Genomic DNA, 26,725 nt, shown 5'->3' on the forward strand with positions numbered 1-26,725 from the left:
ATCATAGCAGTAACGCACGGTCTCGAGTGGCTTATTGCTTTTATAAAACGGCGGTCAACATAAAATATAATAAAATACATTATACAACAGGTAGTTCCGACCTTACAATCTGATTGGTTGAGAAGCGTTCTAAACGTGCTGATATTCGTGATAACAGCACGGTCTTTTCACACCACAATGGTATTACTCCGCTGACGCGTTGCCAGTAACGACAAGCTTCATGCACACAAACGCGCACGCAGGCAACACAGCCTTTTTTTCCCGGTCGCGTTTTAAATCCGTTATCTGATATACAATCATCTAGCGCACTGTGTAGGGAACATAACCAATTGTCTAATTCACTATCTAGTGCACTATGTAGGGAACATATATCCATGATCTGATACACAATCTAGTGCACTATTTAGCGAACATTAATGTGTTTGTAACGCGAACAGTTAGTTAAGCCAGTTAGCAGCTCCTAGTAGTTCTGTTTTCATCCATAGCCTTTGGTTTTTTCCCTTCGGAGGTTCTTGCTTGGGATGTCTGCTTTGTAGTGTTAAACTTTATATTCGTTGTGGAACTACTTTTTGGCGGAAGGTATTGTCAATATTAAAGCATATTTAATATGAAATTCAGGGCTTCTTTGATTTATTTTCTTTCTTTATTTTGTAAAAACTGTTGTATAAAAGCAATAGAACACTCGAGGTCGTGTGTTATCGCGAATAACACACTCCCTCTCGTGTTCTATTGCTTAAACAATGTTCAATTTATAAATGTTTTTATTTACAAAAACACTTACAAAAAGCATTCTTCCGCGACCCCAGGTAGTTCGTTAACAGTGTTGCTAGGCAACATGAGGGCGAACATAACATTCACTTTTTCTTTTCAGTGGCGTATTAATATGGAATGATGTGAGGTGGTCATAGGTGTGCGTATATGGGGAATTTACAACGGCTTCGAACGCGGCTCAGCCAATCAGATTTTAGGACCGGAACTATCCGTTTTATAATAGTGGTTTTGAGCATGTTTAAATATTGAAGTGACTTTGTTCCCTCTAATATACAGTACTGTGAACACAGCCTTGACTACACCCGAAATTTCAACAGGGTGTGGGTGGGTGATGCTATCAGTGCCCTCGAGAAGGCGCTGGTGGTATGACTGAGGGAGAGTGATGACGTCACGGCGGGTGACGGTATCCAGGGCAGATTTAGGCTGTTCGTTCTCTTTAGCTGCGTCTCCCCGGCGGACTGCAGTGTATATCAGCTTCTCCTGAACCAGGACTCAATCCAGCACCATGATCATCTACAAAGACCTCATCACCGGTAAGAATGCATTATTTCTTACATTACCGACTCTAACGAGTGGATTTTGTTCAATATTTTTTATTATTGAGATGTTTGATTGTAAGTTTTGAAGCACTTTTGGCGCTTCGTCATTTGCGGCCTTGCGTTTACACCCAGCTAACTTACCGGCTAGCAAGTGAGCAAATGATTAATTTTATTTATTCCTTCGCAACTTGTGTTTATAATTAATGTCAAATACGGTTGTTTATATGTTTATAATGTTACTTTAGATAGAATAGGAAGCGGTAAAGTCAATAATTAAACTTAATTAGCTTGTAGCTCTGTTTGGCTATCATGCTAATATGCCGGTTTCCGTTTGCTAGTCAAGTTTTTACCGGTTAGCTTTTGTACACTTTGTACTTCAACCTTATTTACTTATTTTTTTTCTCCCCATTATGTTTAGTGGTTCTTTTTATTTCACTTTTGAACGGCTATTTTGTGTATTTTGGTTAGCTAAGTGTTGAGGTAAACATGGGTGGTATTGTCCTGCTTATCAAGTTGGCTAGGCCTCAGCTGCTTCTAGTAACTACTCATCCCAAACTTTCGACTCAACAAACTGGTTAATAGTACTATTGTAATATCCTTATAGGCTTTTCCTGAATGCCTTTTAACAGATCAGCTGACTAGGCTATTAGTTTAACCGGTTAAACACTCTGAGTAGACTTAAACAGCTGTTTTTCTGCTCTAACCGCTGGTTTTACCAACCGGCCCGTGAAAGTTGACTCACCTAAAAAGAACGTTTGCAAGTCATCATCAGATCTGTATTTAGCAGATGATTTTATTTCAAACCCTGCACCCAGATTGTAAATTGATTGTTTTAAATAGGACATTTATTTAATCATCGACACATCCCAACCTCACTTCTGGGTGCAGCTTATTCCGAACCTGATGTTATATCAGTGGTTTTTAAGAATGATGTTTTACGCCTGCATATGTGGCAGTTGGCCACCAATTACATCTGGATTTCAACAATTCAGCTCTAAATTTAATGTATACAATATTACAGAAGTGACTTACTTAACATATTTATTAGAGATGGAACGATCGATCGGCTATGAATCGGTATCGGCCGATTTTTAATCGAAATATGCATCTCCTAAATGTAGCCGATCCGATCGTGTGATCTATAAAGATCACGTTAACAGCTCAGTGGATTGATCCAGACTTTGAGCTACAAAGCACCAACCATCGCATCAAAATTCGTCAACAATCGTACAGAAACCATCGTGAAAGCTCTTCATGACCTAAAATAACATCATTAACGTTGTGCATCATACATACGATGTAATTTTGCTGATTGTAATATTTACTTTAAAAAGATAATTCAACCCGGTCACATCTAAGTCGATTCTATCAGCACGTTATATAAACTCCTGGTTCACTTTGGTAAATCGTAAGCGGTTCTTACTTGTGATCAATGAAATATGTCTCCTGTGGGTAAAAAAATAATTGTTTGATGTACTTTATTTACTGCTAAATTTGCAGTTCAGCAAAATTTTATGTAAATAATAATGTAAATTATGCATTATGTTTTCAGGGGATGAGATGTTCTCGGACATCTACAAGATCAAAGTGTCAGAGAATGGCATGATGATTGAAGTTGAAGGAAAGGTATTAAACTTTGCTATGCCTTATACACCTTTGTTTGTTTTATTAATCATAGTTTCCTTTAGGGTCTTTAAAAAATGAGTCATATGGCAGCATCATTCTTGTTGCTTAATTCTGTTATAGTTAGTTTTGTTTTGCCTTTAACTTAACAGTTTGTTTTACTGGAGGCTTGGTAATCAAATTTTATGAAGATTTGACTAGACTGCATAATGACTGAATATTGGCATTGTGACAGCACTCTTGTGCAATAAACTGATCGACTACCTTGTATTTATTAAACGCCTGTAAATACATGTTGAATTTATGAAAATGTATTCTGTGTCTCTAGATGATCAGCCGGTCGGAGGGAGAGATCGACGATACGTTGATCGGCGGCAATGCATCCTCGGAGGTCCAGGATGAGGGCTGTGATTTGACAACCGTCAGTGGTATTGACATTGTCCTGAACCACAAACTGCATGAAACCAGCTATGACAAGAAAGGCTACATGGTCTACATTAAGGACTACATGAAGGCGTAAGTGCTAAGTGTTCAACTGTATGTTTTGTAACTGCTGGCTTTCTTTTTTGCATCATTTGACAGCCTGGTGTATTCTTCAGTGTGCACATGGGTTTTAGAGATTCTGATGCTAAATTAAAAGTCCCTGCGCTTTCTTCATGTCTGGTCAGTGATTTAGGAGATTGAATTGGGGACAACATTCCTATTGGGTTGCTTAATTAACATGGTTGGTTTCTAATAAGGACAGTGGACTACTTGCTACTGTTATGCCCACAAACATGGTTTTAAACCCCAATTGTTTGCATGATATTTAGTTACAACTAGGTTACTTTGGATAAAAGTGTCTGCTAAATGCTGTAAATGTAAATTTGTACTCAGATTTCATGTAATTATTACAGACAAGTTTATTCTAAATATTTGTTGGATTTTTTTTTTTTAACAGAGTCAAGGCTAAGCTGGAGGAAACTGCTCCTAACCGGGTAGAGCCTTTCATGGCTAATGCCCAAGCTGAGGTCAAGAAAATCATAGCTAACATCAAGAACTATCAGGTATGCCCACTTAGGTATACTGAAGCAAGTTTATTTTTATAAACGTACAATGATGACATTCTTAGGACACCTTTGGAGGTTTGACCAATGAAACTAAAACACAGCCTGAGTACGTTTCACATGAACTGCTAATTAAAGCTTGCTTTTCCTGTGATGTGTTTTATTTATTTTTTTGCTTAACTGTTTTACTTCTGTAGTTTTTCATAGGCGAATCCATGAACCCCGATGGCTCGATTGGCCTCCTTGATTTCCGTGAGGATGGAGTGACGCCCTTCATGCTGTTCTTTAAAGATGGTCTTGAGATCGAGAAATGCGTAAGTTAAAACGGTTCCTTCGGTCCTTGAAATGAAAATGTGCTGTTTTACACACACACGTAGCCTGATGTAACTTACTTAAAGATGTTTAGATTAGCCTGTTGGGAGAACCTGTAAAAATGACAGTGTGTAGTTGTATGAGCTGGGATTTATGTTAGTTTTGTGTTTAAAGTTTGGCTGGAGAATCTGAATCAGTTAAGAGCTGTGTTTCTGGCATCCACATGTCAGTGGCCTGTGGGTTTGCACAGAGATGCAAAAACAATCCTCCTTGCGCTTTCTAGCTGCCTGTGAAGTGGCAAGAGCAGATTGAAACGAGAATAGGTTGTATTTGTAGGCAGAATGTCAGGGTTAGAAGATAAATTACTGTACAGTGCTGAAATGCGATGAGGGTTATAGTTACAGATAGCTACCCTGCTAAGACTCCATTACTTAGATTAGATACCATCATTAGATACCACCAGAGTATGTAACTTCACTACAGGAGGGTCATTATTTTTTGTTCCCTTCTCCTGAACCTCCAAACGTGGAGTTTTATTTAGCCTTAGTGTTAGAGGCATACTGAGCAATGCTCCTATTCCTAATGGCTGACCCCAGCATCCCAACAATAGCTGGGATGTGCAGAAAAAGAATTGTTTTCGTTTAGATTTTGAATATCATGTGATCACTGCCTGGTAGCACCAACTTAAATTAACTGATATTAAACATGTTGGCTTTGCTAATTCAGTGTTAAGTAGTTATTCATTTTCAAGTGTATGCCAGTATTGAGGGTTGAATTTATTGAATTTATTTTTCTTAAATAAGTGGCTGATATTTAAATCAAATTGCTCACTAATAAATGTATTAAATTAATTTTTACACGGCAGATAATTAGAGCTTTTCAATTTGACCCAGACATATGAAGTTGTTAGTGGTGCTGTTTTACATTAAGAACTCTGACTACTGTGTTTTAATTTGTTGCAGTAAACTCCCCTGCTTGCCCCAGACTGCTCACCCTCATCATTGGGTGGCCATGAAAAGCTTGCGGATCAGATCACCTCATTCCTCTTCGACTCTTATCAGGATCAAGAGCGGACGCTCTTTTAACCCCCTTCGTGCCACCACTGATTCCATTATCAACGTCCAACCAGAAGACTTAAGGCCCTTTAAACATCAACTCCGAGGGACAGTATTTTAGTGAGCTAAAATGTTACGTTTTAAGGGAAAGTAATGATGTGGCTCACTGGTATTTTTTTAATTAAGTTGACTGCCTGGGTATTGGTTTGCAGGGTGCATGTCAGCCCTCAGACAGCAATTGTACAGTCGTTTCTCGCCATCCCAAGCCACAGGATTGTATAGGATTTCTTGGCACTATTTGTGAATTAAAGTCAAGCTGCTGGCTAAATGTCTGTCTTGTGTGTGAACCTAAAACTGTACTGGGTGCTTCACATCTACATTGTTTATGAATTTACTTGTATTAACCAGAATCTACATGGGGTTGGGTAAATTATGCCATCTGTAATGACATGGTACTAATTATTGTTTTATGGCCTGAATTGACATTGTAAACAAATCCCCACATAACCAGTCCTTCCAGTTATGGACCTTGTAGTTATTATAGCTATAAACACAAACCACATTAATGTTTTGTGGACCTCTGTCAATGATGTTATGCTGCTGTTTGGCACAACTTTTATGCTGTTATTCTTAAAATGCCCACAATATACTGATGGGAAAAAAATTAAACAAAGTGGAATGTGTTTATAGTAGGATCTCAGTTTCCTGATCTGTTAGAAAAAAGTTTAACTTGGGGTAATTCAGGTGATAAAAATTCACTTTAAGAAACATGGCAAACTCATATAACTGGAAGTAAGGATTAAACCTAGGTCCCAAAGACCCTGTAGCTGCATGGCACTCGCACTACCCTCTGCACCAAAGTAATACTTGACAACTATATAGAGTAGGGATTTGCACATTTCACAGCAGTCATTAAATAACAGCAATTGAATGTAAACCTAGAACCTCCACTCATCTGTGTTTTAACACTCCTGCATTCCTGGAATTGGTTGGGATTGACAGGCAGTTATTGTTTTGTTTCAACTGTTAATAGAGTAGTGACTTTAGCTGCTTTACACTTAGAGATCTTGGCCATTTTGACTAACCGATTGCTAACTAAATTGCTGTAGGATTGCTAGGGCCAACTCATTGCAAGTTAAACAGTAAATGTGAGGCACTTATGTGAATTGCTGAACACAAACCGTAGCAAATAGCATATTACATGGGAAACAGCTTATTTTGCAGCTGTGAATTAGGTCCTTAGTATAGAGTGAAATTAGGACATGGCTGTACCATCACAATATACACATTTAAAGCAGTAAACCTAGACTTTTTTTTTTTTCTTCAAAACATTTATTTCAACAGAAAATACAGCAGATTAAAAGTCACCAATAACACAAAACAATACTGAATGGATAAATCCTGGAGGCCCACTGTTCTAGACATCTACCAGCACACCTGATCTAGCTCAAGAAGTAATTAGCATCTAATTTAATTTTCATTATCCTCTAGGGCTTCTGCATCTATACAGGCCAGCTGACCACACCTCCGAGTTTCGAACCCAGACCTTGGTGGTGGTGCACTACCTAAGCACCCAGCTAAAAAAGTTGAATCAGGTGAGATGGTTCGCAAAGAAAAATGGCCCAATTTAGCCTACTTTGTAGGATATGCTGACTGCTTTTCTGACCAACTATTATAATAAAAAGCAGTTCCATAAAAGCAATAAAATACACCAGTCTGAAAAATAGACACTTCAGTAAGGAAACTTCTCTTCGGGACATAAGGTCTGGTTTCACAAACACGTCTGCATTTGTGACACAGAACTGATCCTGCACATAAAAGTAATTGTGCTGGTGAGATCCACTGCTCTTGTGAACTAGCTATTAGAATAATAAAATACAAAACTGCTGAGAGAGGATCAGTCACTTTTCTCTTCGTTCTGGTAATGTCTGTACTCGGGTTTAAGCTCCCACGTGTTCTTGTGGGTTCCTTTTACATTGTAGATACCGATGTCACGCAGGATCTCCTTCAGATAAATCTGTCGCAGGAACAAAAACAGTTGCTGTCAAAATTAGCACTTAAGTTTTACCTTACTTACTTTTCCTCCCAATTTAGCATAGCCAATCCGCTACTGGGGACCCTGACGGCTTCCAAGGAGGGTGTCTATCTGCCTAACACACTCCCTCTGAAGTGTGCGCAGTCCATCAATCCATTCTTATTCTCCCATACTTGAGCTACGGAGAGCCACACCCGTTCTCTGCGCTCCTTCACTTTCTGTACAGGCACCCAAAATCCTTACAAAGCATTGATAACCCCACCCTTAGTCTGGTCTTTCCCATACAGCAGACTGGAAGCCAATGGTTTGCCTGCTAGAGGGAGCCCAGCCAACTGGTAGCAGTGCGGAGATTTGAACCCGGGAGCTCAGAATCTTGGCCCTGATGTGCTGCGCCACCTGAGCGCTACAACACTGATTTCCATTTTTATTCATTTTTCCCCCAATTTTCCTTCCAATCTAGTTGTATCCAATTACTTATTGCATTAGGCTTCCTCTCTACGGATGTTGACCTCCACTCCAAGACTAACACGCACCCACTCCGACATGTGCAGTAGCCGACCTCATTTTTTCACCTGCACGAGGCGAGTACATATGCGGATCAGCTTTGTGAACAGAGAGCCACACCCTGATCCCCATTATCCCTCGAATCTGTGCAGACGCCATAAACCAGCCAGCAGAGGTCGTAATTGCATCAGTTAAGAGGTCCCCTCCCCTATTAGAATACAGACTTTTAGAAACCTAATAAATAACCTTATGTAAGCTAAACATAGATAACAATGAGAATAATAAACACTCCGTTTTGCTTACCACAGGCTGTTTGGTGATGTCCACCAGATCCTTGATGTTATAATACTGGTGCTTCTCAAAAGCAGAGAAGAGCATGTCCAACACCTGTTGCCTATCAGCTCTCGCCCTCTTACCCTCCTCCCTCTTCCTCTTATCATAGTCCAACTGAGGTGAACAGTAACAGATGTTAAGCAGATCCTACATCATCCATTTTATTATAAACAATGTGAAGTATGTGGTTATTGACACGTGATGATAAAAACAGAGTGAAGCACATTACAGATAAACATTGTGTTAGTGCAGGGTTTCTAAATGCCAGCTGCTTTTTTGAGTACATACACCTTCATTCAAGCAGATTCTTCCAGCTTTCTGACTATTAATACATGTATTTGAACCAGTATATTTGGATTAGACATCAGGAGGCCCCCAATAATCATATTCATAGTATTCAAAGTATAACTCACGTTATTAGTGTGGTTGGCAACTGGTTTATAGTTGGTGGTGACAGGTTTTTCCAGCTGCATAGAGAATCGTTGTGGTTTGGATGACTCCTCAATCTGCAGTCTGCAAAAAGAGAAACAAATAATGTACCGGAGAGTAAACACATGAAAAGCAATTTGTGTTGGTTCTTAGCCATGTACACTGATCAGCCATAACATTAAAACCACCTCCTTGTTTCTACTCACTGTCCATTTGATCAGCTCCACTTACCATACAGAAGCACTTCTACAATTACTGACTGTAGTCCATCTGTTTTTGTACATATTCATTTTAACCTGGTTTCACCTTGTTCTTCAATGGTCAGGACCACCACAGAGCAGGTATTATTTGGGTGGTGGATCATTCTCAGCACTGCAGTGACACTGACATGGTGGTGGTGTGTTAGTGTGTGTTGTGCTGGTATGAGTGGATCAGACACAGCAGCACTGCTGGAGTTTTTAAATACCGTGTCCACTCACTGTCCACTCTATTAGACACTCCTACCTAGTTGGTCCACCTTGTAGATGTAAAGTCAGAGACGATCGCTCATCTATCTTCTAGACCTTCATCAGTGGTCACAGGACGCTGCCCACGGGGCGCTGTTGGCTGGATATATTTTTGGTTGGTGGACTATTCTCAGTCCAGCAGTGACTGTGAGGGGTTTAAAAACTCCATCAGCGCTGCTGTGTCTTATCCACTCATACCAGCACCATGTCAGTGTCACTGCAGTGCTGAGAATGATCCACCACCTAAATAATACCTGCTCTGTGGTGGTCCTGTGGGGGTCCCGACCATTGAGAAACAGCATGAAAGGGGGCTAACAAAGCATGTGGAGAAACAGAAGGACTACAGTCAGTAATTATAGAACTACAAAGTGCTTCTATATGGTAAGTGGAGCTGAAAAAATGGACAATGTGTGTAGAAACAAGGAGGTGGTTTTAATGTTATGGCTGATCGGTGTACATCCATCAGCGACAACATTACAATGGCACTTGTGAACAGTCAGATCTTAAAGTCAATGTGTTGGAAACAAGAAAAACAAGCAAGCATGAGAATCTAAGCATTAGCCAGAATGTAAAGGCTAGACTACTGGGTCAAAGCATCTTCAAAACGGCAGGTCATGTAATAGTTCCTATTAAAAGTCATGGGCGTCCCAAGGTTTAGTGATGCAGAAGGCTAGTCCACCTGGGCTGATCCCAGACTAGAGCTACTGTAGCACACAATGCTAAAAACGTTCATACTGGCTATACTAGAAAGTTGTCAGAACACATAAGGCATTACAGCCTGCTGCATACAGAGCTGCACATCTTCAAGAGTGCCCATGCTGATCCCTGTCCACCATTCCAAGTTTAGGCGGCTGCTAGGACCTACACAGAGCCTCAGACAATATAGTAAAGAGCATATCACAGCAGCAGAGAAAAGATGCCCTGTCTAAACAAAGCCAGCTGTGTTTTTTGGAAACTTGGCTCCCAGCCGTGGTGTGCTAGTGCAATAGACCTGAGCACCCCTTGCTTGAATAACCCGAGACAGAGTTCAAGGTGTTGACATGGCCTCTAATTTCCCCAAATCTCAATCCAATAGAGCATCTGTGAGATGTTCTGAACAAAAGATTCTGATCCATGAAGGTCCCCATTGCCCATATCTTGGTTCCAGATACCAGAAGACACCTTCAGAGGTCTTGCAGAGTCCAGAGCAGAGCTATTAGGCGTGTGGTTTTAATGTTATGGCTGATCGGTATATAGCTGTGAGTAAGTATCTTAACATTAATCTAAGCCCATGATTAAATGTAGAAACAACAAATCACTGATGTTCCACCAGTCAAGCATTTCTGAGACCAAAAAGAAATTATAAAAGCTAAAACGTGTCCAGGGTGGCACAACAAGTAGTGACGATGGCACACAGAACCACGGTTATAGGGACTTGGGTTTAAATCCTGCTCCCTGTTACTATCAAAAATGAAAGTCTACTGGAATGTGTGGATAAGCGAAGGTCATTGTGCTAACCTTTTTAACCTCATGTAGTTCTCGCTGGCAGCTGGTCGGCACTCAGCTCGCTGCACCACCAGTCCCTCCAGAGCTATTTTGTCTTTGTGAGGAGAAAAACACAAAAAGTTAATGTCATGCATTCAGGGCAGCTAAATCAATATATAATATTATGAAGCCAAGATTGTGCTTTTATAAAGGACGCACGATTCATTCACATCATCAAACAGTTTATATTAATTAAAGTAAAAGTCTGTGTAGACCATTTTAAACATACCATCCAGCTCATTTTACAGATATCTATCTGATTGCTTCTTGTATGTTACAAACAAAGTCATATGCCAGTACTGCAAGGTCTCTCTGTATGACCCTATCTCCACGAGCCATGATGATTGTGTATATAAAATCTTATATACAGTGCAATAATCGTGACAGGAGATAGATGGCAGTGGTGAGAACTCACCTGGGCCTGTGACAGTACCTGAACCGCTGCCTTCAGCATCTGCCTGGCCTATGAGAGAGGTGGCAACATGAGAACCGAAAGGTCATAAAGCCACACACAGATGTACACAAAGGGCACAGACCACAGCAATGTCACAGCAATGTCAGGTGCACAGGAATTAGCCACGAGCAAAGCAAATGCTGATTTCGCTCTCTGCCACACACACACACACACACACACACACACACACACACACACACACACAGAGAGAATTAATGCAAGAGACCAATTAAAATGATTTTAATTGTCCATATATTCCACATCACCCATTTACAAACCCCATTTTTGGAAAGGTTGGGACATTTGCTAAAATGCATAAGAACCTGTAGTGTGTTCAATCTCAGTAGTACAAAAACTTGACTTTAACTGGATTGGCTGATTAACTTTTTTTTTTATTTATTTACCCCTTTTTCTCCCCTTCTAGCGCATCCAATTGTTCAATTAGCATCGTGCTTCCTCTCTGTCTATGCCGAACCCTGCCCTGACGGAGGTGATTGAAGCTAACCCGTATCCCCTCCGAAACACGAGCAGAAGCCAGATGCATCTTTGCCACCCACACATCGACGAGTTTGGCGCCACCTAGCGTTGCATGCGGAGAGACACACCCTAAGGGCACCCTCTCCCATCTCTGTGTAAGCGCCTCCAATCAGCCGGCAGAGAACGCAATCGCATTCTGACAGAGAGAGAACCACATCCGGTTCTTTGTCCCACCCCCCACATGAGCAACCGGCCAATCGTTGCTCATATAGCCACTCAGCTTCGAACCGGTAAAGCAAGGCTGGATTCGATACCACGCTCTCAGAATCCAGCCCTGGTTGCAGCGCGTTTCTTTTTACCGCTGCGCCACCTGAGCGGCCTTTGGCTGATTAACTTGATTGTATATTGTAAAGACAAATATTATAAGAAACCCTACATTTTAACAAGTTTAAAAATACAATGTCCTGATGCAAGATTACAAATAATTGAGGTCTTTAACCACCTACCATACAAGATAGTGTAAAAGGATTAAGGGAATCTGAAGAAATCTCAGCCTGCATAAAGAAAAACCAGAAACCACTGTTGAATGTGAGTGACCCCTGAGCCCCTAGACAGCACTGCATGAAAACTGTCATGTGACTGTGATAAACATAGCCATATGGGCTCAGGAGTACTTGTGAAAACCATTGTCACTTCACACAGTCCACCGCTGCATCAGAAATGTGTGCAGAAATGCTGCCGACTGCTCTGGGTCTGAGCTCAACTCAGACAGGCCTAAATACAGTAGAAATATGTGCTGTGGTCAGATGAGTCAGCTTGTTTTCAGGAAAAAACAGACCATATGTGTAAAGGTACCTCTGACGAGGGGGCATTATTTGGAATTTGATAGAGATATTTGCTTCATCACCATCACCAGCGTATCTTACTGAAAAGTACATGGTTATTTCAACAAGTCAATATTGGTCTCATTCTGCAGTGCAACAACAGAGTGGCTTCATAGACACAGAGCGTGTGTGCTTAACTGGCCTGCCTGCAGTCCAAATCTGTCAACGTTTAAAAATGAATAGTGTATCAAAAAGAGGAGAATCAGACAACAGAGACCACAGACTGCTGAGCAGCTGAAGTCTTGTAACAAGCAGGAATGGGCAAGAAGTCCAACAATGACCACACTTACTTTCCAAACATGTATAAACTGTAATGAGGTAAACTTGCTTCTGTCTCAACTTTCGAGTGTATTGCAGGTATCAAATTCTACATTTCTTTATATTTACAAAACACAATCAATTTTTATTGCATTTTACAAAATGTCCCAACTTTTCTGGAAATGGGGTTTGTATAATCATGTAAAGTTCAACACATCTGACATCGGTCCAATCTCAATTCTGCAGCATGCAACCCTCCTTATTTTTATCACCAACAAGTGCACCTCATAATGGCTAGGCTGTCCGTTCTCCCACCCACCTCAGACCTCATGCCTGTGTAGATGTAGATGCTTAACTGACTGATAGCACTACTCAGATCTGGGGTTCTGGGTTCGAAGGTCGTGGGCTAGTGTATTTTACAGCCGCGCCACCCAAGCGCCCAAATGCTTAATGTAAATTAAAGAATCAATAATGCTGGTTAACAAAATGAAACTATGTGGTGTTTATAAGTGCGACTCCACCATGGTCACGTGGTCAAACAGTTTAACCATGTCTGTTTATAATCATCACTAGCTGCTGATATCAAATGTTAATAAATATGCAAATAAGATCACATGTATGTTTAGAGACACTACTATCGATATACACACCAATAAGTCATAACATCAAAACCAACTGCTGAATATTGTACAGATCCTCTTTGTATGATCTGACCTGCTGAGGCATGGACTCCACAAGGCCTCTGAAGGTGTCCTGTGTCATCTGGCACCAAAATGTTAACAACAAATTCTTTCAAGTCCTGTAAATTGCAAATTGTGGCCTCCACAGTTGCATGATTGAGGCTTGCTTTTGTCCCACCATTCTATTACAGCCAGCATTAACTTTTTCAGCAATTTGTGCTACAGTAGCTCTTCTATGGGACTAGAACAGATGGGCTACGTGCATCAATAAGCCTTGGGCGCCCATGACTCTGTCACTGGTTCACTGGTTGTATGTCGTTTGGGTAGGACGTGCTAAGACCGCTTGCTTACTGACCTTTAGCTTTGTCCATTTTCCTGCATCTAGCAAATCAACTCCAAAAACTGTGTGTTTACTTGTCATTGGTATAATATTATAATCTGATTTCTTGTAGTTCTTTAATTATTGTGTACATGTTATCATACTACATGTCTGTTCTGTAAAGCCACGATACATAATTGCTGGCCCTCACTGAAACAAAAAAAGGTACATTTGACAGCAGCGGACAATCATGAAATCAAGTAAAAATGGATTTTTGTATAGATATAAATCCAGGATCAAGGATTTAAAATGTCTCCATATATAAGTAAACTAGGGAAAAGAATTACTCAACGTTTGAGTAAAAAAAGCCTTACTAAAAAAATAAAAAAAATAAAATAAAAATCAAATAAGCAAGCACTTCATTACATGCACACCACACACCCAAGCTCAGCACACCACCTGGTTAATCAGACAAAGCTGCTTGATTTGGTTTCTTAAAACAAGCATCCATTAAATCACACCAACGACACGACCACAAACACGACACGCTGATTCATTATACAGCAAAAGCTCAACAGAAACCAACAGGATCATCACACCACGATGCCGGATCGATCACACAAGACTGTGAAGTGTTCAAGTTAGAGGAAATCAATCAGGAATGGAAAGCAGCAAATAATGAATCAAGCTGGAGATGCTAAGCATTAATGTAGTACAAGAGAAAAAGCCATTGTGAATTTCTATTGTGAAAAAAGCATGAAGGCAAACCCAAATCCAAGCACATGAACTTACCGGTGCGGCTGCTCCAAAAAACTGTTGTAATAGTTTATATTAGCAACATTATAATTCCATATCTCAGAGCTTTTCTCAAACCAGGAGCCTTTTTAGATCTGCTGCACCTCATGGACATGTTTTGTAATTTAGTCAGGTGGGCTGCATAAGACTGCTATTAGCCAGACATGGGGAGAACATGCAAACTCCACACAGAAAGGACCCAGACTACTTCATCTGGAAATCAAACCCAGGACCTTCTTGCTGTGAGGCGACAGTGCTACCCACCAAGCCACCGTGCTGTCCTAGAAGTTTAATGTCGAACACAGTCATGGACAATTTCGTTTCTCCAATTCACCTCATGTTTTTGGACTGTGGGAGGAAACCAGAGCTCCCGGAGGAAACCCACACAGACACGGGAAGAACATGCAAACTGCACACAGAAAGGGCCCGGACCTTCTTGCTGTGAGGTGACAGTGCTGCCCACTGATCCACCGTGCCGCCTGGAAAAAGCATTTGCAACGTGTTTGATTTTTTGAGGGCAGAGATGGCAGCATCATCATTCACAAAGACTGATTAGATGACTAGTGTTCTCTGGGAGGCATTGAGTATACCATGAGAATGGTAGAGGACTGAATACTTGACCCCAATAAGTGGCTGTTATGTTATAGGGGGCATTATCAGCATTGTTAGGATCCATTTGTCCCCTTACTAGGAAGGATCACGTCCTTCCAAAACGCATCCAGCCACTGGGCATGAGAAATGCAAATGCAGTTTTTATAAAGCAGTTTATTCAAGATTAACAGAATTTTTGAAACCATGTTTAAGCATAGGTTCCTGTTGTAGAAACAGTAGGTCTGAGAAACAGAGCCCTTACATTTTGTGGCCATCAAAACACATTGTCGCACTTTTTACCTGAAGATGTCTCAGTAAACACTGCTAGTGTCTGGCCACCGACCGCCTGCAGTATGAAGGGGTGTTCACGAGGAGCATGAACGACAGACGCCTTCTCCCCTATGTTGCCTACCATTGTTAACTCCTCATTCAGTGTGAAGGACACCTGATGGAAACAAAGTCAAAAAAGCACATGCCTAAATGCAAAAGATACATTATATAATCCAACATGACAGTGTGTATTTAGGCATTTGATTCCATTTTCTGTTTAATTTGGGTCTACAACTTTCGCTGTTTCATCAACTGCACTGGCTTGCTGGGGTCTCACAGTATCTGTAATATCGGTATTATTTTTATAACCATCATTATGGGGATGTGTTTTGTTTTTTACCATTATCAACTGTTCTAAACTGACCTAAAAACTAGTGTGTTGCCACCGGCCTGGTCCGGCCCTCCACAGACTCGGTTGTGTCTGAAGGAGGAAAGTCACCTCCTCCACATGTGTTAACTTCTGGATTTTGTCAGGTAAAGAAAATGCATTAAAGCTTTGATTTCTGCCACTAGAGTAGCTGTCTGGGTTCTGTCCAGAGCTTTTTCCTCAATGAGCAACAGTTGAATAAATGATTAAATGATTTAGACCCAGAGCAACTTTGACCAGGATAAAGTGGTGGTAAAACAGACAATGAATGAATGAATGTGCAGCTACACTGACAAGCAAGTCTTGAGCATTGTCATGTAAAAATAAGTTACTTAAGCAAAAACAAGACATTGGTCCTCACCTCTGTCTTTCCTTGATTCCTTTAAAAAGCAAATATAAACACAGAGTTAATACAATGCCTTGTCAGATCACACCGTACATGTTAATAATCTGCTGGCCAGTGTAATAAAATGTTACATACTTGCCAATGCGAAGTTTTCCCACCTCCCCTCTTCCTGTAGCTTTGGCCCACTGCTGAGACAGATACTTCGGAACCTGTTTGAGTCAATGACATGATGAGCTATTTTCAAGTTGGACCAAAAATGACTTCAAACATTTCAGTGACCACATTTTTGTTATAAAATGCCTTCAGTTTGCCCAAAGTTAAAGCACATTCACCGACTGGATTTACTATTTAAAATTTAGTGATGTTATGATAATATTCGCCCAATGAAAAATTCTTAATATGACTTTCTGGACTCCCATCACTATAAGTCAATTTCATTCAATCACAGTTAATTTCATTTAATAGTGGCTTAGTGGGTAGAGCTGTCGCCTCACAGCAAGAAGGTCCTGGGTTCGATCCCCAGGTGGGGTGATCGGGGTCCTTTCTGTGTGGTTTGCATGTTCTCCCCTTGTCCGCATGGGTTTCCTCCCGCAGTCCAAAGACATGCAAGTGAGGTGAATTGGAGATACAAAATTGTCCATGACTGTGTTTGATATTGAACTTTTGGACTGATGAACCTTGTGTAACCAGTAGGTAGCTGTTCTGTCATGAATGTAACCAAAGTGTGTAAAACATGACGTTAAAATCCTAATAAATAAATTTCATTTAATAAAGTTATAACCAAATACATTTTACTATGTACTTTTTAAATACAAATAAAACATATTTTCTGTATACATCAAGATATTATAAAAAGATAGTGTTTTTGCAGCACTGTGGTTTGGTTGAGCCATTCATTTGAACAAACTGCTTTTAATTTCCCAAGTTAACCAGAGTCCCCAAGTCCCTGAGTTCCATATGTTAAAATCCTCTTTAGTATAAACACTGTTCTTCAGAAAGCTGTCTTAAGATATTTATAACATTAAATTGTCATCTAATATTTCCCAGTACAGCGCTTCCTCCATGTTTTCCTCTTTGATTTGTAATGCTTTAGTTTGTTATATACAGTATGTACAGTATGTTGTTCTTGAGCTTAAATGCTTGTCTTGAAGTAGACGCTGGCAGAATGTCAAATGGCTTCCATTTTTGATAAAACGCACTATATAGTTTACATATATGCCATGACGTAATAGTGAATATAGTGCCGCTATATAGTAAACAGTAAGCGATTTGGGACGCGCGCATTGCAGCTACCGCATTACGTTAGCACTGCTGGGTAACAAAGGTCCATTATGTGTGTTTGTACTACTTACTTTTACGAGCCACACCCCGGTGTTCTGTTTGGCTCCAGTTAAATCTACTTCACCTCTATCAGACATCCTGACCGCTGATTATAATTTCATCAAGATTTACTACTAGAACTGCTTGTTTCCTCTCATATGCTACAGTTGTGTTGTACGAAGCTCTGGAGTGAAGATATTACGGTGGCCTAACCGGAACATGCCGTTGTAAACGAACAACGCGAACACTGGAAGTTGACTCATCCAGTGGTCGACACGCTTTGCTCCATCTTACAAAAAATAAAATAATTTTTTTATTTGTTAAATGGTTTTTTCTTTTCTTGATGTGAAACACATCATAGATCTGGCTTGTAACCCAGATTATTCATATTAATCAGAAGGCAATTTCTCCACAATATAGAAATGTTAGCACACTTGCTAATAACAATGTATTTTTGTAACTTTTTTAATTTGCTGTCCATTAATGTTGAATTATTTAATTCAAGTGACCACATTAATAAAAATATCATCATAATATCTACAACAAATAAGTGGTTATTTTAAATCGTAATGAGTAAACTATTTCCCCATCTACATTTAAAGCAATAACAAGAAACAGCAAGCTAATTACATTATTTACACAATGGGTTGTTCATATTACATTTTATATTTACATTTTCAGCATTTAGCAGACGCCTTTATTCAAAGCGACTTACATTACAGTTACTGTATACAGTCTGAGCAACTGAGGGTTAAGGGCCTTGCTCAAGGGCCCAAAAGCAGCAACCTAGCAGTGGTGGGGCTTGAACCAGCAAAGCTTTGGATTACTAGTCCTGTGCTTTAACCACTAGGCTACGGCTTGCCAATGCGATATCAAAATAGATAACGTTTATTTATGAAAAAATAAGTTCGTCTTTCACTGCCCAGTACACAAATAGAATCAGTTTGACAGCGATTTCTATGGCAGACGTTTCTATGTTTGCTAACCTAAACTGCAACAGCTTTGGACTTAAGCATTAAAACTAATTTGTTTGGTGCATAAAGTCATGAATCACATAACCCTAGAGATCCCAGGGCTTAAACCACTGGTTTACTCTACAGTTGTAGTTAACAGTTTATATAATTGTTAGAGACATGTAGGTCATGGCAGTCTTAGGATTTCAATTATTTCTGGGGTGGCACGGTGGCTCGGTGGGTAGCACTATCGCCTCACAGCAGTAAGGTCCTTTTTGTGTGGAGTTTGCATGTTCTCCCCATGCCTGCATCGGTTTCCTCCCACAGTCCAAAGACATGCAAGTGAGGTGAATTGGAGATACAAAACTGTTCATGACAGTTCGATATGATCTTGTGAATTGATGAATCTTGTGTAATGAGTGACTACCTGTCCTGTATGTAACCAAAGAGTGTAAAACATGATGTTCAAAACCAAATAAACGCAATTGTTAATTTACTGTCCTTTAAAATATACTTTGTTAAATATACTTTTGTTTGTTTTTATTTTTTTAAAGTAACCTATATTAATTTGGCTGTGTAAATGTATGTATAATTTATATAATTTGTATATTTTTTTTGTACATTTTGTATAAATGTATAACTTTTTCACAACTATATATGTTGTATAAAGAAAAATTATGTTTGATCAACTGACTCACTGTATTTAAAATTAACACCAAGCACAATTGTAGTTAACACATTTATGTTTATTAAAAGGGATAAATCCTTACAGAGAGGACAAAACTGAGGCAAAACTTTTAAAAGTTATTTTTTATTTTTTACAAGCATAGAAAAGCAAATTTAATTGATCACAAACTAAAATTTGAGATCACACAAACAAATCACCATTACATTTTCTTAACACAGTAAAGATTCCTGTACAATGTAAAATTCCACAACAATTTTCTGCACGTTCTGCTGTTTCATCCTCTTTTATTGCTGACGTGAGTAATATTCACATTCACAATATTTAAATATGCTTTACATACAATTTGTATGACTTGGCTTACTTAATTTCATTGTATATCTTAGCCGTATAACCTTGCTAATCTTGGTAAATTCGAACACTGCTAACATGTCAAACAATCAATTAAAGGTAATGCTGCTTACTTTTACTCAGTCAGCACCGGCAGTTTTTTTGATCACTAAACCCTTAACATTTGTGTGTGAATGCTCAGCTTTTCAGAGGAACATTCGGTCATTGCTGTGTGAGAAGCGTGTATTGAGCTCTTGACTTTTCTTTAGCAAGGCTTTTTTCTGAGCTTCGTCAAAACGATTGACCTGCAGGTCCATATCTCGGTCGAAGGGCCTTCTCTCCACAGGAATTTTAGAGTCTTCATCAGCTTTCTTTTTCATTTTCTTGGTGTGCATGCTCATAAGGGACTCGCCTCTCTTGGATTCCTAAAAAAGAATGGTAGTACTTCATTGGCATTGGCATAAATGTGCAGCTCTAAAAAGGGGCTCTGGTTTCTACACTGTAACCTGCTCAAGAAACAGCCAGTGATGGTAAACGAGACTTACGTTATATTTGGACACTGTGTCAGCCATTTCCAGCTCTTTCTTAGACAGATGAGGACCATCGTCTCTGGTCGTCTCACCCCGTTCCTTGGCTTCTTTTCGCTCCTTACCAACAGACAGAATTAGTTGGAAAAATAATTTAATGATGAGAAATCTGACTTTTCAGGTGTTTATGTTAACATAATCAAAAGCCAACATTAGGTAACACATTGGCCACATTTTACAATCTCATCTTGGAATGATAATGTTAGATACCCTAGACATTTACACAGCCATACTAAACAATATTTTTATAGTTAACGGTCCAATGTATGTACTAGTCTTATTGCTAGTACATATAATATTAATCCATATTAATGATTAAGGATGTTAATCTAATGATTAAATGATATATGTCATTATTTGATCAAGGCTGCCTGTTAAGAGGCACTTAGATTCATTTTCAGCAGCCAGTAGCTGATTTTTAAAACGAGTGTGGAGCTACTAAATTGCTTTAATCATAAACAAGGAAACTATTTATTGCTTAAGTTATTTAAATCGTAAAAGGGGAAATCTATTACACATCAGTACCGTTCCATTAGTTTGGCAGAGAGCAAACCTTGCACCTGTGGATGTGAATCAGAAGTCACCAGGTGCTTCTTTTCACCTGCCAGCAGCAGATTCTCACACTGAGCCATGCTATGCTCTCTGTAAATTATCCACTAGTTGTGCAGATTCCTTAACCAGACAGTAGAGGCAGTGGCAATAAGAAGAAACCCCATCAACCTTTGTCCCTCGTGGTTAATTGTGCTTATTATATGTCTGGTCGGGTCGATAGCTAAGCTGAGATTTGATCTTGAGCTCTACACAGTGATTGGCTGACCTAGTAGACCACTGTGCTACCTAGAGCCAAGTGGTGTCACTTTACAATAACCGATGTGATCGCTGGTAGAGACTATATTCTTTGAAGCAGGACAGTAGCTCACCATGGCTTTGCGCTCCCGGTCTGCAGGTGTGTCTGTCCAGACTGAGCGGTCCTTGTCCACAGGGCCAGACCTCTTCTTAAAAGTTCGTGCTTCTAGCCCGACGTGCTGCAGCTCAGGAGGCAGCTCCATCATCCAACTCTCTCTCTGCTGATTCTCAGGCTCTTTCTGCACCACAAATGTCAGAATTGCAAAATAAAAGTGGATTTGTACAAGGAACTTAAGCATGATTCACAGTGCTAATGTTATGTGAAACGATAAAGTAATCAATTACTCACATCAATGCCCATCAGTCTGTCCTTCATCCTTTTTGCTCTTTTCTCAAAGTCTAGTGCTACAGAGCTCTGAGCGTCTCCTTTCGATGGCAAGGGTCCAATAACATACCCGTCCTCTTCGTCACTGCTGGAAGACTCCACTTTATAGTCAGGTGGGAGTGCAGGTCCTGTAATCCCACTGCCTTCGTCATCCTCCTCATCCTCGTCATGATGCTGCTTTTTAAAGCCTGGAGGTAGTGCCGGTCCCAACACTGGCAACCTAAATATTCCAAGAGGAATTGCAAGGTGCAGTTTTCAGTGTTTACTTTCATCATTGCTGTCATATTCACTGTGTTACGATGTTGTTTAATCAGTAACGCTTAAAGACTGAAACTTATGTGTTTTAAAGTGTTTTAGGTTTTAATGGGACACCACAAGCTTGTCAGTTATCAGTTATCCATTGACTAATGACTGTCACTTATTGGTTAAAACAAACTCCCCAAAGCAAAATCCCCAATATCGATATACTGTATAACATATACCCTACATGGACAAACGTATTGGGACACTCCTCCTATATACCAAGTTCAGATATTTTAAACACACCCATTCCTATTAGATTTATAAATTAAATTATGTAAAATAATTCTAAGTATCCAAAGGTGGCATAAAATTAATTGTCCCATGTGCACAAGCCAAGGTTAATAAATACTAGGTTTGACAAGTTTGATGTGGACAAATTATACAGCGCCCTGACCTTAACCCTGTTAAAAACCACTGGGATTATTGTACTGGTGTTGTTATTGTAACAAGTGTTGTTTTGACTAAATAGGCATAAATTCTTTAAAATGATGGTGCCATCATGATGGTGCCGCCATATTAATGCCCATGGTTTTGGAATGGGGTGTCTAACAAATTTATTGTAATGTTTACAGATACTTTTGGCCATATACTGTAGATAATAAGATGACCAAAATGTCTAGCTACAACATATACTCAGTGTATTCCATTTACCTCTCAGGTGAACTTGCTTGCTTCTGATACCCTGGGGGTAATGCTGGACCAAAGAAACCATCATCATCATCATCATCATCATCACGTACACACCTTCCAGAAGCTTCTTTCTCCCTGTATTTTGGGATATATACAGAAACAGTATTACTAGACACTTTAGATAAAAATGAAACCAGATTGGAGTTTTATATAAAAAGCCAAAGTCATACTTTGATGATGCACCGTCTCCTGATTCAGAGTATTTGGCTCTCTTGAAAATGACGTCCTCCTGATCACTAGCTTCAGATGAACTGCTAGATGCAGCACGTTTGTAAAGTGGTGGAAGAGCTGGACCTATAACTGGGTGAAAGAACATTTGTATTTTATATTTTATTAACAAATATTAAATAACAAATTACACGGTAGGTGTGGATAATATGTCACATTTACTGAACACATTTTAATGCATAAAATATGCACTGGCATTGGGGTTTGCTGAGCAGAAATCAGTGTTTTATGATTCATTGCATGCCCAAAAGTATGTGGACACATGTTTAATTAGTCACACACATTTCTGAGGTACATAAAATAAGGTTTATAACACTGCATTCTCTATAAAACAACAGTGGCATTACAGTGGGTTGTTTTAAAAGCTCAGTTATTATTAACATGGCACTGTTATATGATGCCATCTTTCCATCAAGACAATTCATCAAATTTAGTTCTCCTAAAGCTGCAGTTTACAAATCAGTTTACTGAAAGTGCTGTTATTATACAAAAGTCAGCCATTCCTAAAATTTTATTCCCTTAGTTCCAGGACTAACTGTTACATATCAAGCGTGAAAACATGTTGGAATCATGCCATCCCAAGAACTGGAGCTTATAAAGAGCTTTTTGGTTTGTTTCCATGGCTGAGCATTAACACTCAAGCCTAGGATCACAGTGCACAATGTCAAGGGTAACTGGAGTGGTGTAAAGCACATAGGTGTTAGGACTCGGGAGTAATAACACATCACCCAGACAATGACAAAGAAGCTGCAGCCCTGATAGTCCAGTGCCAAACAAACAACTCGAGCAGGCACTGTGCTCCACTCACAACCTTGCTGATTTGGCATCATGGCATGGTACCATCAAAAGAAAGACACCAGTATATTCTCAAATGCAATGGTAATGGTAACACTAACACAAACACACGCGCTTAAGAGTCTGATCGGACTGAATCCCAGCGGTTATGATCCAAAGATGAGGCCAGATGTTGCATCCGATCTTCCAACAAAAACACGGTTCGATATATCAAAAACAACTATAAAATACATTAAAACACAGTTCACCTGAAACGTTAGTTAAAGTTAACAACATATGTAAACAAACGTATTAAATATGCATCCACTAGAGTATTAGCATTAGCATGAGCTAACATACTGGTGTTATCTTCATCTGAATCATCGCTGTTATTTATGTTCATTCCCGGTGGTAATGCAGGTCCTATTAAATCATTACTTGACATGACTGCTCATTTATCTTCTTTTACTAATAATAAATAGTTAATCTAATGACGCACAGCCCAACTGTGCAAATTTACTACAATTAAAACTACCGGGTTATCTGGACATTTCAAAATAAAAGTTCGCTCGGACGAGAGCTTACTGTACAGCTCAAATACTAAAGAAAATACAATTTCACACGTTTCCATGTTGTGTTTTGAGCACTGATGAATAACGTGTAATCCAAATGAGATCAGACGCACGTGGTAGTAGATAAAAATAAACACAAAAACAGTATAAAGTGTATACTTTGTACTTGTACATAACTAAATAATGTTCTTACTTGTATCCAGCTTGACGTGGCTTAGTTGATTCTGGCTGTAGCTAATAGGAATAAAGCTGAAGCGCATTAAACGGGAGAGGGACCACCACCATTGTATTTAGAACAGGAGGAAGCTCATCAGAGCCAACATCTATAATGTTACAATTAATGTTATAACAAGCTTTTTCATTAATATTGTGATTAATAATGTTGAAACTACCCCTTGTTGTTGTTGTTTGTTGTAACCGTCCCCACTCTCCCCTAACTGATTGCGATATAAACGGTAAGGTTCCTGGAGAAATTCATCGGGAAATGACAGAATGTTTAATCTGACTTTAATGACTCGTTCCCGACTAAGATCTCTTCGAATAATTTGCGCGTCGGTATCCACTGGATCCTCGAGTAAAGGACACGCCAGGTTTGCATGAGGAAAGTGCGTGTAACCCCCGGTTTAGGTTTAAGTTAACCTACCAGCGAGCAGGTTAGCTTCAGAGCGTTTTCGTTCATTCTGAGTTAACTTACCCGGTTTGATCGCTTAACCCGCTTTCTGGAATACCCCCCTGCTCTCAGTAGGGTTGTAGATAAATTCAGTTGTTTAAAGCGGTCTGATTTCATGTTTCTGGTGCTTTACTTTCTCACAACGTTACTAGCGGCTAACTCATTCCTCCTAGTTGTGTTTGCTGGGTGAAAAAAATTGTACATTTTTAATAGTGACTGAATACTTGTGTCCTTGTTAATGTAAAATAAAAAATAGATGCTATTCTGTTTACATTTATAAGCACAAAGTGAAAAGAAAAGAGCTCTCACAAACACAGGGAATAAGAGCCTCACTACGCGTGCGTAAGGTGCGTCCGTACTTTACGTATAATTTACACTATTTTTTCCATAAAATTGCCCCTATTTCTGTATATGCAAAGCAAAGTATTCACAAACGTACATAAAACTTACAATCTTCCACTGCCTACCAATGTTAGGATTTTAACAACAAAACACAGAGCAGGAGGGGAGGAGCAAGGTGAGCATGTGAGATGTGAGAGGAACGGTGCAGTGTTGCCAGATTGAGCGGTTTTCTGCCTAATTGGGCGGATTTGTTGGAAATTGGTGGGGAAAACGCGGGTGGACAAAATTTTGGGCTGGTTTGTAATCATTTTTGGCCTATACAGTATATATTCTCCCACCAGTGGCGGCTCCTGCCAAATCTCTCAGGGGGGCAACTGTTGCGATGATGGCCAAGGTGACCCGTTCAATGGGTAAATTAAAGCTTAAATAATTAACATCTTAAGTCATCTGTCAGTTTGCCCTCACAAACAACTTTGAACATGGAGAGAGACCAGCTTTACCATTAATCATAAAATGAAGTAAAGCTTCACACTAACAATTTAATTCAGTCTTCATCAGATAGCATTTTATTTTAGGTGCAGCAGATCCAGAATAAAGATCGGCATCGGGGCTGATGTGCAATGAATAAAGAAGTACAATTAAACAATTGGGGAGATACAATAAGTGCAATCACAATTTACTATTTAAAAATGATATTACTTACCTGTAATTTACTTTTAACTTATATGATTTTCCCTCTTTGTAGATACTTGCTTGATGTTGAAATTTGGTCTGGGTGGCCCTAATTCTTCAATTGCTAATGTATCCTGATTACTACGATGACTGAATGGCATTTCCCTTAATGACACGATGGAGTTGCTCTGAACTGAGGTGATGGTAGTCATGGTGACGAGATCGCGACACCAGGTTACGTGTGACGCAAGCACGTAAGTGCGAGCCCTCCCGGAAGCCATTCAGATTGTATTGCAGCGCCTGCAGTTCGAAAAAAAAAAAAGAGCCTTAACATGAGAGTCTATGAGAGCAATCCGGGGCGATTTTCAGTCAGACTGAAATTGCCCCAAAAGGGGCAGGAACTGTACGGAACACGACTCGACGCTGATTGGACTACGATATTCAGAGGCAAGACAGACTGTCCAGAACAGTCACAGCGGTGATAGAAAAATTTCTTCCCTTTCGCCCTTTGGTGGTGCATCGCCTGATCGCCCTAAGGAACGAGCCGCCCCTGTCTCCCACCACATCCAACCCGTTGCTTGATTGACAGGTTATTCTTTCCAGCCCAAAAGACACTGTTGCCACGTCCATCAATACAGTGATTCATATGTTATTCATATGATTCATATGGCAACGGCATAGGCGAGGCTTTTTTTGGACTCGTTTTTAGGCTAACGGTTGTGGTATGTTTAGCGCTCACAATGCCAAAGTGGGGGAAGTCCTATCATAAATAATGCATTTAAAAAACTTGGTAGGCTACTTTAAAGACATGCAAGCAAAAATAATTTGTCCTTTATTACTTATAATTACTGATCTGTACATTTTAAGATAATTTGTAGAACATGGTAGTTTAACTGGTTTATTATGCTAAACATCAATCTGCTTATCCTGTATTGGGCGGTTTTTCATGTATTTTGGCGGATTTTGAAAGGGTTTTTGGCTGAAAACATAAAAGTAAAACTAAAGTATCGATCCCATCACACTAGTATCGATCCGATTCCAATATCAACGTTGGTATATAATATCGATATTTGGATCTATCCGCCCACCCCTACCATTTATTTCAGCTCCTCTTTCGTTTTGAAAGGAATGTTTTAAAATGGCAGGATTCCCCTCCATAACGTTCATTTTAAGACTACCTAGACAGTAAA

General features: G+C 39.7%; 3 protein-coding genes and 1 non-coding gene across 7 annotated transcripts; 2 read left to right on the forward strand and 2 right to left on the reverse strand.

Annotated features, from left to right (window-relative positions):
• The first annotated feature begins 1,195 nt into the window (after window positions 1-1,195).
• Window positions 1,196-5,674, forward strand: tpt1 (tumor protein, translationally-controlled 1). The gene is made up of 6 exons (XM_063010899.1): window positions 1,196-1,304; window positions 2,863-2,936; window positions 3,262-3,449; window positions 3,874-3,979; window positions 4,177-4,293; window positions 5,254-5,674. Exons 1-6 carry the CDS (start codon window positions 1,277-1,279, stop codon window positions 5,254-5,256), a joined length of 516 nt encoding a protein of 171 aa, XP_062866969.1. The 5' UTR covers window positions 1,196-1,276; the 3' UTR covers window positions 5,257-5,674.
• On the forward strand, window positions 4,024-4,093 carry LOC134329717 (small nucleolar RNA SNORD58). Its single transcript, XR_010014939.1, has one exon. It is a non-coding gene; the product is annotated as a small nucleolar RNA SNORD58 (small nucleolar RNA).
• Window positions 5,675-6,661: 987 nt separating the features above from the next.
• gtf2f2a (general transcription factor IIF, polypeptide 2a) lies at window positions 6,662-17,780 on the reverse strand. 3 transcript variants are annotated; one of them, XM_063010897.1, is made up of 9 exons: window positions 17,531-17,780; window positions 16,314-16,387; window positions 16,194-16,212; window positions 15,436-15,580; window positions 11,111-11,140; window positions 10,651-10,732; window positions 8,632-8,731; window positions 8,189-8,332; window positions 6,662-7,363 (listed from the first exon to the last, which is right to left on the reverse strand). In XM_063010897.1, the coding sequence occupies exons 1-9, from the start codon at window positions 17,594-17,596 to the stop codon at window positions 7,244-7,246; spliced, it is 780 nt and encodes a 259-aa protein (XP_062866967.1). In that variant the 5' UTR covers window positions 17,597-17,780; the 3' UTR covers window positions 6,662-7,243. The 3 variants fall into 3 exon arrangements, with proteins under 3 accessions (XP_062866967.1, XP_062866966.1, XP_062866968.1); XM_063010896.1 differs by having other exon boundaries at window positions 11,093-11,140; XM_063010898.1 differs by lacking the exon at window positions 11,111-11,140.
• Window positions 17,781-19,246: 1,466 nt separating this feature from the next.
• gpalpp1 (GPALPP motifs containing 1) lies at window positions 19,247-24,521 on the reverse strand. Of its 2 annotated transcripts, none has more exons than XM_063009758.1 (7): window positions 24,045-24,521; window positions 22,448-22,577; window positions 22,239-22,352; window positions 21,249-21,504; window positions 20,974-21,138; window positions 20,012-20,113; window positions 19,247-19,891 (listed from the first exon to the last, which is right to left on the reverse strand). In XM_063009758.1, exons 1-7 carry the CDS (start codon window positions 24,109-24,111, stop codon window positions 19,673-19,675), a joined length of 1,053 nt encoding a protein of 350 aa, XP_062865828.1. In that variant the 5' UTR covers window positions 24,112-24,521; the 3' UTR covers window positions 19,247-19,672. The 2 variants fall into 2 exon arrangements, with proteins under 2 accessions (XP_062865828.1, XP_062865827.1); XM_063009757.1 differs by lacking the exon at window positions 24,045-24,521 and adding an exon at window positions 23,640-23,819.
• Window positions 24,522-26,725: the final 2,204 nt, after the last annotated feature.

Source organism: Trichomycterus rosablanca, chromosome 15 (genome assembly GCF_030014385.1).
Source record: "Trichomycterus rosablanca isolate fTriRos1 chromosome 15, fTriRos1.hap1, whole genome shotgun sequence".
Lineage (NCBI taxonomy): Eukaryota > Metazoa > Chordata > Actinopteri > Siluriformes > Trichomycteridae > Trichomycterus > Trichomycterus rosablanca.

Bases quoted from the DNA above. Each gene is read 5' to 3' on its own strand.
- tpt1 (XM_063010899.1), top strand. From the start codon at position 1,277: ATGATCATCTACAAAGACCTCATCACCG. The intron at 1,305-2,862 runs GTAAGAATGCAT...TTATGTTTTCAG, and splicing joins CTACAAAGACCTCATCACCG to GGGATGAGATGTTCTCGGAC. The intron at 3,450-3,873 runs GTAAGTGCTAAG...TTTTTTTAACAG, and splicing joins ATTAAGGACTACATGAAGGC to AGTCAAGGCTAAGCTGGAGG.
- gtf2f2a (XM_063010896.1), bottom strand. From the start codon at position 17,596: ATGTCTGATAGAGGTGAAGTAGATTTAACTGGAGCCAAACAGAACACC. The intron at 11,141-15,435 runs GTAAAAAGTGCG...CCTCTCTCATAG, and splicing joins GTTTACTGAGACATCTTCAG to GCCAGGCAGATGCTGAAGGC. The intron at 7,364-8,188 runs GTAAGCAAAACG...TTCCTGCGACAG, and splicing joins ACATCACCAAACAGCCTGTG to ATTTATCTGAAGGAGATCCT.
- gpalpp1 (XM_063009757.1), bottom strand. From the start codon at position 23,724: ATGTCAAGTAATGATTTAATAGGACCTGCATTACCACCGGGAATGAAC. The intron at 21,139-21,248 runs GTGAGTAATTGA...TTTGTGGTGCAG, and splicing joins ACAGACTGATGGGCATTGAT to AAAGAGCCTGAGAATCAGCA. The intron at 19,892-20,011 runs GTAAGTCTCGTT...ATTCTTTTTTAG, and splicing joins ACACAGTGTCCAAATATAAC to GAATCCAAGAGAGGCGAGTC.